The 10,000-nt window shown below is 55.6% G+C and overlaps 1 protein-coding gene across 1 annotated transcript in view; it reads left to right on the forward strand.

Moving 5' to 3' along the window:
- The window catches only part of LOC113825716 (eukaryotic translation initiation factor 4 gamma 1), a gene marked incomplete in the record, with an annotated part of 212,391 nt that overhangs the window by 28,554 nt on the left and 173,837 nt on the right, over positions 1–10,000 (forward strand). The window contains 1 exon segment of the mRNA XM_070117467.1: positions 6,745–6,789. Within this exon segment, the coding sequence (XP_069973568.1) occupies positions 6,745–6,789 (45 nt within the window).

Consider the following 10,000-nt stretch of genomic DNA (forward strand, 5'->3'; position numbering starts at 1 on the left):
CAGAGAGAGAGAGAAGAGGGGAATAAAGATGTAGAGTGGGTAGTGAAGACGAATGGTACGGGGAAGGGGGTCGCGGGGAGGAGTGGAGTACAGTGGCGGGTGGATGCGACGTTGCCACAGTGTAGATTTTGGAGCCACCTGTGTTGGAGGGTCACGCATCCTTTACCTCGCCACACGACCCTTCCCTTCCCTCCCCTCTGTCCTCCCTCCTCTCTGGTCCCCTCCCTGCCCCCTCCCCTCATCTTCCTTGCCTCTCCCACTCCTCCCTTCCCCCTCCCCCTTCCGTCCTTTCCTTGCCCCTCCCCATCCCGCGTACACCTCTCCTACCTCCCCTACTTCCTCCACCCACACACTGCACAGCCCGCCTACGTATCGGCGCCCGCACGCCCACTGCCGCTGTGACGCCCACAGACGTAACACCTCTGGAACCACCGTGAACTCCCTGTTTGTGTGTAATACGAGTCTCGCTTACCTTAAATACGGCTTTGGTTGGTTGTGGCGGCGGCGGCCGGGCCCTCCCCCTCTCTCCCTCCCTCCACCCTCCCCTGTCATCGGCTCCGCCCTCCCGCCCTCCCCACAGCGTGACACAGTTGCCTCGGTCGGAACGTTTTCTCTCTCTCGTTCTCCTCCTCCTCCTCCTCCTCCTCCTCCTCCTCCTCCTCCTCTTCCTCCTCCTCCCCCTCCTCCTCCTCCTTCTCCTCTTCCCCCCTTTCCTCCTCCTCCTTCTCCTCTTTCCCCCTTTTCCTCCTCCTCTTCTCCTCTTCCCCCTTTCCTCCTCCTCCTTCCCCCTTTCCTCCTCCTCTCTTCCCCCTTTTCCTTCCTCCTTCTCCTCTTCCCCCTTTCCTCCCTCCTCTTCCCTCGTCTTCCCCCTTTTCCTCCCCTCCTCTTCTTCCCTTTCCTCCTCCCTCCTCTTCCCCCTTCTTCCCTTTCCTCCTCCTCCTCTTCCCCCTTTTCCCTCCTCCTCCCCCTCTTCCCCCTTCCTCCTCCTTTTCTCCCTTCCTCCCCCTCTTCCCCTTCCTCCTCCTCTTCCCCCTTCCTCATTCTACTCCTCCTCCTCCTCCTCCTCCCCCACCTCCTCTTCCCCCCTTCCCTTCTTCCTCCTCCTCCTCCTCTTCCCCCTTTCCTCCTCCTCCTCCTCTTCCCCCTTTCCTCCCTCCTCCTCTTCCCCCTTCCTCCCCTTCCCCTTCCTGCTCCTCTTCCCCTTCCTCCTCCTCTTCCCCTTCCTCCTCCCCTCCCTCCTCCAACTCCTCTTCCCCCCTTTCCTCCTCCTCCTCCTCTAACTCCTCTTCCCCCCTTTCCTCCTCCTCCTTCTCTTCCCCCCCTTCCTCCTACCACCACCACCACCACCCCTCCTCCTCCTCTTTCTCTACCTCTCTCCTTACTCTTCCTCCTACCTCTCCTCCTCTTCCTCCTACCTCTCCTCCTCTTCCTCCTACCTCTCCTCCTCTTCCTCCTTCTCTCCTCCTCTTCCTCACCTCTCCGTCTCTTCCTCTTCCTCACCTCTCCCCCTCTTCCCTCCTACCTCTCCTCCTCTTCCTCCTACCTCTCCTCCTCTTCCTCCTACCTCTCCTCCTCTTCCTCCTACCTCTCCTCCTCTTCCTCCTACCTCTCCTCTTCCTCCTACCTCTCCTCCTCTTCCTCCTACCTCTCCTCCTCTTCCTCCTACCTCTCCTCCTCTTCCTCTTGTTTCTATTCATGTTCCTATTCCTTCTGTACCTCTTCCTGTTCCTTCGATTCGCCTTCCTTTTCCTCCTTCTCCTCCTCCTCCTGTTCCTCCTATTACTCTTATTCATATTCCTCTTTCTCGCTCTTGTCCTCCTCTCCTCCATCTTTTATCCTGCCGCATTTCGGTTTTTGTCATTCTCTTCTGATCTCATTATCATTTTTAAATTTTCTATATTCTCTAATTTCCCCTCCCCCATTTTCCCCTCAACCTTCTACTATTTCCTATTATCCTCTGTCCCATTCTATTCTTGCAACAAATGCTTTGTGGGCCGCCTATTCACACGTTGCTGGAGTTTAATATTACAGAGAAAAAACGGAAGGGTTCATGTTGTTCTCCGTCTCTCTCTCCCTTTTATCTTTTATCTTTTTTTTCCATTTCACTCACTCCCTCTCCCTCCCTCCCTCTCCCTCTCTCCCTCTCCCTCTCCCCCTCCTCCCTCTCCCTCTCTCCCCTCCCTCCCTCCCTCTCTCCCCCTCCCTCTCCCTCCCCCTCCCTCCCTCTCCCCCTCCCTCTCCCTCTCACCCTCCCGCCCTCCCCCTCCCTCCCTCTCCCCTCTCTCCCCCTCTCCTCCCTCCCTCCCTCTCTCCCCTCCCCCTCTCTCCCCTCTCTCTCCCCCCCCCTCTCTCTCCCCCTCTCTCTCTCCCTCTCTCTCTCTCTCTCTCTCTCTCTCTCTCTCTCTCTCTCTCTCTCTCTCTCTCTCTCTCTCTCTCTCTCTCCCTCTCCCTCTCCCTCTCCCTCTCCCTCTCCCTCTCCCTCTCCCTCTCTCTCTCTCTCTCTCTCTCTCTCTCTCTCTCTCTCTCTCTCTCTCTCTCTCTCTCTCTCTCCCTCTCCCTCTCCCTCTCCCTCTCCCTCCCTCTCCCTCTCCCTCTCCCTCTCCCTCTCCCTCTCCCTTCCTTCCTCTTTCCCTCCTTCTTTCTCTCTTGCTTCCGGGCTCTTTATCTTTCATGGTTTCTCTTCCCCTCTCTCTTTTTTAAAGCGCAATCACATAGCTTGCTTGCGGTCACTAGAGCGATTACCGCGCCCGATTTACAGTGCTTGCAAGTTGCCGTTTTGAAAGTAAGAGGGAGATGAAATGTCCCCCGCCCCCTCCCCCTCCCCCTCCCCTCCGTTGGAGCGACCGCGTGAGGCAACAGCATCCACCCCGCCAAGCAGGAAAGGCGTCCTTGTGCTTTGCGGTGGCGGAGGGTGGAGTGGTGGTGGTGGGGGGTTTAATCTACAAAAGAATTCAGGGTGGACGTGGACGTGGACGTGGACGTGGACGTGGACGTGGACGTGGACGTGGACGTGGACGTGGACGTGGACGTGGGGGGGGGGGGTAGAAGTGGAAATCTTGGTGTAAATCTAAGTCCAGGAGGTAGAAGGTAGACGGCGGAAGGTCGAAGCGAGTGGAGGGAAATCTTCGAGGCAAGCGGTGGATGTGAAAGTGAAAGAAGCGGTGGAAGTGGAAGACCAAGATGTGGAGGTGTAGGTGGAAGTGGAGGTGGAGATGTAGGTGGAGGTGGAGATGTAGGTGAAGGTAGAGTTGTCGGTGTAGGTGGATCTGTTGGTGGCGGAGGAGGAGTATATGGGACGGGGGTGGCGTGGTTGTTACGTCAGCGCGAGTGCATGACGGTGTGGCTCGCGGCGTGGTGGAGGAGGTCGGCGGAAGGTCGGTCAGGGGGATCTTGGCCGGGTGGTGGGATGGATGTGGATGGAGTGCGGGCGCTTGTGTGCTGGGTCTCTGTTGTTGTTGTTGTTGTTGTTAGTGTGCGTGTGTACGTCTGTATGTCAGCATGTATGAGTAATGAGTGGTGTATGTAGTTGTGTGTTGTAGTTTGTTAATGTGCGCTTGTTCTGGGGGAGAGACAGAGGAAGAATCCATGCCCCTTCCCTGATGGTTTGTATGAGTGACAGGTAGACAGACATATAGACAGACAGACAGACATGTTGGCAACTTTCCTGTTAGGAATAGGGACAGTGGAAAGCTGGGTAAACGACCGGATGAGAGAGGGAGGAGTAGGCTTAGACGTTGTATTGGTGTGTGTGTTTGTGGGGGGGGGGGTGACTGTGAGTATGCACATATACATATACGCGTACATGTATATGTAGATGCGTGTGCATGTGAGTGTATGGGCATGAGCCTGAGTGTAAGCGTAAGTGTGAGTGTACTGCAAGTGTGAGGCGGTGTTCAAGAGTATAGGTTAGGATGGTTGCATCTAGCGGGTCAGATAACAGGTAGAGGCAGGTGGGGGCGCGGGGCCGGAGCCCAGGCTGACGAGTCGGCGCCCGGCGGTGGTGATGCAAGGACTCGGCCAACCAGCCGGGGCCTTCTGCGCCTGTGATGAGGTGGTGGTGATGGCGGTGGTGGTTGGTGGTGAATGGTGGCGGTGGTAAAGATGATGTCGATTATGAATGGCTGTGGTTGATGGTAGTGATAGTGAATCACATTGGTGGCGGTGTGGAATGGAGGCTGTTGGTGGATGGTAATGATGGAGGGGAGTTTTGTGATAGTGATTGGCAGCGAGTAACACGATGATGGCGATGAAAATGATGGTGGCAACGATGGTGACTGGCCGTGGGAATGCTAAAAAAGTTGCCGAATGTGATAACAAGGATGCAACGAATTCCCCCGCAGCGGCAGGCGCCGGAGGGAGCGAGCAGGGGGCGCATAGCACCGATAGCGAGGACCGGACGAGGGCAGATGCCTGACGGGGGTTTGCCCTTTAAAGCACCGGGTTTCTCCTTGCTATTTATCTTGCCGGGGCCTGCATGTTCTCCGCATCCTCTTGTCCTCTCTCATTCTTTCTCTCGTTTTTAATTTTTCTTTCTTTTTCTTTTTCTCGTTCTTGCTCTCTTTCTTTCTTTCTCTTTCTTTCTTTCTTTTCTCTCTCACTTTTTCTTTTTTTCTTATTTTCTCTTTCTTTCTCTTTTTCTTTCTCTTTCTCTTTCACTCTCTCGGTCCCTCTCTCCCATCCCCCTCTATCCCTGCCTTTCCTTTTCCCTTTCCCTCTCTGTTTTCCTGTTTGCAGCCTTTGCTTTTCTTATATATATTTCTCTCTCTCTCTCTCTCTCTCTCTCTCTCTCTCTCTCTCTCTCTCTCTCTCTCTCTCTCTCTCTCTCTCTCTCTCTCTCTCTCTCTCCCTCCCTCCCTCCCTCCCTCCCTCCCTCCCTCCCTCCCTCCCTCCCTTCCTTCCCTCCTTTTCCCTCTCCTTTTCCCTCTCCCTTTCCTCTCTCTTCCCCTCCCTCCCTCCCTCTCCCTTTTCCTTTTCTCTCTCTTTTCCTGTTTGCAGCCTTTCGTTTACTTATTTTCTTTTCTCTTTTCCTTTGTGCTTTCTTTTTCGCCGCCTTCTAGTTGGTTTCTTGTTACCCATTTATTTATTTGTTAATTTGTTTGTTTATTTATTTACTTATTTATTTATTTATTTATTTATTTATTGAACCTTTCCATCTATGTTTATCCATTTATTTGTCTATCTAAATCTATATCTATCGTTACTCCCCATCTCTTCATTTTGTCTTTTGCTCTTTATTCCGTATGTTCTAGTTCCTGTTTATTTCTTTTTTGACCAGTGTCTTCCCCCTTTATCACCGCTGGTGTTTCCTCGTCTCCCTCTTGTCGCCGCCGCTTCCCTTTCTTTTTTCTCCGCGCCCTCCACTCACCTTCTCCCCCGCTCCCTCACCCACCTCTTCTGCTCCCCCGCCCTCCTCTCCCCTGCTCCTCCGCCCTCCTCTCCCCTGCTCCCCCGCCCTCCTCTCCCCTGCTCCCCGCCCTCCTCTCCCCTGCTCCCCCGCCCCTCCTCTCCCCTGCTTCCCCGCCTCCTCTCCCCTGCCCGCCCTCCTCTCCCCTGCTCCCCGCCCTCTCTCCCCTGCTTCCCGCCCTCCTCTCCCTGCTCCCCCGCCCTCCTCTCCCTGCTCCCCCGCCCTCCTCTCCCCTGCTCCTCCGCCCCTCCTCTCCCCTGCTCCCCGCCCTCCTCTCCCTGCTCCCCCGCCCTCCTCTCCCCTGCTCCCCCGCCTTTCCAAGAGAGCGGAAACCCTGTTTAGTATTTTCTCCTGGCCAGCCGTCGCCTTGTCATTACTGCGCGAGTAGCGCCGTTCTCTCCTACTTCTGCTGCCTCTGTCTGTCCTGTTGCTCCTGTTCTTGCTCCCTCTCCCTTCCTCCTCTTTTTCCTCCTCCTCCTCATTTTCCTCTTCTATCCCCTCCTCCCTCTTCCTCTTCTATCCCCTCCTCCCTCTTCCTCTTTCTCCTCCTCGTCCTCATCCCCTCTCCTTCCTCTCTCTCCTCCTCCTCCCTCTGCCCCTGAAACGGAATGACTCGAAGCGAAAGTGACCACTGGGACGGTGGCAGTGGCAGCCTTACCTGAGGAAGCGACCCTAGGCAGACTTTGGGCGTCGTGTTTCCTTCATAAGTCTGGGCGTTATTGGCGTACGTGTGTCTGTAGCTGTCCCGGCGCCCGACGAATGAATGAATGGGCCGGGCTGATTAGTAATCGGGTTCGATCTCCCGGGCGTGCGTGAGGCGAAAAAAAGAGCGAGTCTGGTGGCGGAAATGCCCGACGCGGAACGAGCCATTTGCTGCTGCTGCGGGGCTCGGGGTGCTTGCTTGCTTGCTTGCTTGCGTGCTTGCTCGGTATCTTGCTGGCTTGCTTGCGTGTGTGTTTGAGTGGCGTTGGGTGCGAGAGGTTGACGCGTGATTGCCGCTTTCTTCCTGGTCTGGAATGGTGGTGAGGGAAGTATTTTTTGAGGTATTTATGTGGAGTATTTATCTCCGAAGGGCGAGGTCGGCCAGCCAGTGCGTTGGTGTCCACCGGGGCTTGTGGTTGATGAGCCTTTCACTGATATTGACGAATGGCATCGGTGAGTCTCCCCGTGGGGCTTTGTTTCCGCGGTGAGATTTCAGTGGGCGAGGTAATTAGTGTTAGTAATTAGCTTTCTAGTGAGGGTATAATGGATATGCATTTATTTCCATGTACATATCGTTGGTAATTTGAAATTTCTCGTCGACATGCCATTATTTAACCGATACTTTTTCCTCCTTTCAGGTAAGAGGAAGGAGGCCCACGTGCGAGCCGACTGCGCCACAAGAGGTATGGACGGCCATTGGCGGCCGCTGTGGGGGAGGAGGGGGGAGGGGGGAGGCGGGAGGCGCAAAAAGAGGCTCGAGACTCACTCATTTCTGATAGCCTTTTGTCTCGGGCCGTCTCGGGGGCTTCCGTCCCGAGGGAGGGAGGGAAGGAGAGAAGGAGAGGGGAAAGGAGTGAATTAGTGAGTGAATGAGGGAGTGGAGTGAGAGGATGAGGGAGTGAGTGAGGGGGTGAGGGAAAGAGTGAGGAAGGGAGGGAGTGAGGGGATGAGGGAGGGAGGGAGTGGAGTGAATGGGTGGATGAGGGATTGAGAGTGGAAAGGGAGCAGGGTGTGGGGGAGGAAGTGGGAAAGGGGAATGGGCCTAAAGGGGAGAGATGGAGACACAACACAGGTACAAAGGAAGGAGAGACCGAGACCGACCGACCGACCGACCCTTTTTCTGCTATTCCATCCTCTCTCTGATCTTGGCCTGTGCCCGCGCCCTTGTTCAGATTTCCATGGGGAGACGGCGAAGACAGTAATGGGGAAATCCCCATAATTGTCATAGATCCCTTCCTCCTCTCCCTCTTCCCCTCTACTCCGTGATAGTTTTTTGTATCTCTTGATTTTATTTTTGTCGTAGCCATCGTCTCTTGTGCTTTTTTTCTCCCCCTCCCCATATTTGTGTGTTTATTCTTTGTCACTGAAGCTTTGTGTGGTTTGTCCCGTGACTTATTATTTGTATTTTTTTAATGCTTTTTTGTACTCTTTTTACGTGGTTTTATTATTCTTCATTCTGTATCTACCTTTAAGTACCCCCTTCCTTCCTTGTTTGTGTTTGGTTTACATGTTTCCTGATTTTTTCCCTCCCTTCTTCCTCTTCTTCATCCACCTCCTTCCTCCTTCTCTTCCTCTTCTTCATCCACCTCCTTCCTCCTTCTCTTCCTCTTCTTCATCCACCTCCTTCCTCCTTCTCTTCCTCTTCTTCATCCACCTCCTTCCTCCTTCTCTTCCTCTTCTTCATCCACCATCTTCCTCCTTCTCTTCCTCTTCTTCATCCACCTCCTTCCACCTTCTCTTCCACTTCTTCATCCACCTCCTTCCTCCTTCTCTTCCTCTTCTTCATCCACCTCCTTCCTCCTTCTCTTCCTATTCTTCATCCACCTCCTTCCTCCTTCTCTTCCTCCTCCTCCTACTCCCCTTCCCCTTCCCCTTCCCCCTCCCTCTACCCCCTGCTTCTTTTGCATGTTTTCTGATTTTTTCCCTCCCTCTCCCTGTTCTTTCAACTCCTCCTCTTCCCTCTCCCTGTTCTATCAACTCTTCTTCCCTCTGCCTGTTCTCTCAACTCTTCTTCCCTCTCCCTGTTCTTTCAACTCCTCCTCTTCCCTCTCCCTGTTCTTTCAACTCCTCTTCCCTCTCCCTGTTCTTTCAACTCCTCCTCTTCCCTCTCCCTGTTCTATCAACTCTTCTTCCCTCTGCCTGTTCTTTCAACTCCTCTTCCCTCTCCCTGTTCTTTCAACTCCTCTTCCCTCTCCCTGTTCTTTCAACTCCTCCTCTCTCCCTCTCCCTCTCCCTCTCCCCTCTCCCTCCCCCCTCTCCTCCTCCTCCTCCTCCTCCTCCCTCTCCCTCCCCGTTCTCCTCTTCCTCTTCCTCCTCCTCCCCTCTCCCTGCCCGCCTCCCTCCCCCCCTCTCCTCCTCCCTCCCTCTCCCCCCCCCCCTCCTCCTCCTCCCTGCCTCTCCTCCCCCTCCTCCTTCTCGCCCCCTCTCCCCTCCTCCTTCCGCCCCCTCTCCCCCCTCCTCCTTCCGCCCCCTCTCCCCCTCCTCCTTCCGCCCCCTCTCCCCTCCTTCCGCCCCCTCTCCTTCTTCGTCGTCGTCGTCGTCCTCCTCCTCCTCCTCCTCCTCCTCCTCCTCCCTCCTCCTCCCTCGTCGTCCTCCTCCTCCCTCTCCCTCCTCGTCGTCCTCCTCCTCCCTCTCCCTCCTCGTCGTCGTCCTCCTCCCTCCCTTTCCTCCTCCCGTCCTCCTCTTCCTCCCTCCCTCTCCCTTTCCCGTTACATGTTTCCTATTTTTCCTCCTTCCTCTTCCCCGTTCTCCTCTTCCTCTTCCTCCTCCCCCTCCCCCTCCTCCTCCCTCCCTCTCCCTCCTCCCCCTCCTTCTCCTCCCTCCCCTCCTCCTCCTCTTCCCTCCTCCTCCTCCTCCCCCTCCTCCTCCTCCCTCCTCCCTCCTCCCCCTCCTCCTCCGCCCCCTCCTCCTCCTCTTCCTCCTCCACTCCTCCTCCTCTTCCTTCCTCCACCTCTCCTCCTCCTCCCTTCGCCCCCTCTCCACCTCCTCCTTCCGCCTCCTCCACCTCCTCCTTCCCGCCCCCTCTCCCCTCCTCCTTCCACCTCCTCTCCCTCCTTCCACCTCCTCTTCCTCTTCGTCGTCGTCGTCCTCTTCCTCTTTCACCTCCTCCTCCTCCTCCTCCCTCTTCCTCCTCTTCCTCCTCCACCTCCTCTTCCTCCTCCACCTCCTCTTCCTCCTCCACCTCCTCTTCCTCCTCCACCTCCTCTTCCTCCTCCACCTCCTCTTCCTCCTCCACCTCCTCTTCCTCCTCCACCTCCTCTTCCTCCTCCACCTCCTCCTCTTACTCCTCCACCTCCTCTTCCCCCTTCACACCTCCTCTTCCTCCTCCACCTCCTCTTCCTCCTTCACCTCCTCCTCCTCCTTCACCTCCTCTTCCTCCTCCTTCAAATCCTCTTTCTCCTTCACCCCCTCTTCCTCCTTCACCTCCTCTTCCTCCTTCACCTCCTCTTCCTCCTTCACCTCCTCTTCCTCCTTCACCTCCTCTTCCTCCTTCACCTCCTTTTCCTCCATCACCTCCTCTTCCTCCTTCACCTCCTCTTCCTCCTTCACCTCCTCTTCTTCCTTCCCCTCCTCTTCTCTCTTCACCTCCTCTTCTTCCTTCACCTCCTCTTCTTCCTTCACCTCCTCTTCCTCCTTCACCTCCTCTTCTTCCTCCACCTCCTCTTCCTCCTTCACCTCCCCTCTTCTTCCTCCACCTCCTCTTCCTCCTTCACCTCCTCTTCTTCCTCCACCTCCTCTTCCTCCACCTCTTCCTCCTTCACCTCCTCTTCCTCCCTTCACCCTCCTCTTCCTCCTTCACCTCCTCTTCCTCCTTCACCTCCTCTTCCTCCTTCACCTCCTCTTCTTCCTTCACCTCCTCTTCTTCCTTCACCTCCTCTTCTTCCTTCACCTCCT

The sequence above is a fragment of the Penaeus vannamei genome, chromosome 40 (assembly GCF_042767895.1).
Source record: "Penaeus vannamei isolate JL-2024 chromosome 40, ASM4276789v1, whole genome shotgun sequence".
Classification (NCBI taxonomy): Eukaryota; Metazoa; Arthropoda; class Malacostraca; order Decapoda; family Penaeidae; genus Penaeus; species Penaeus vannamei.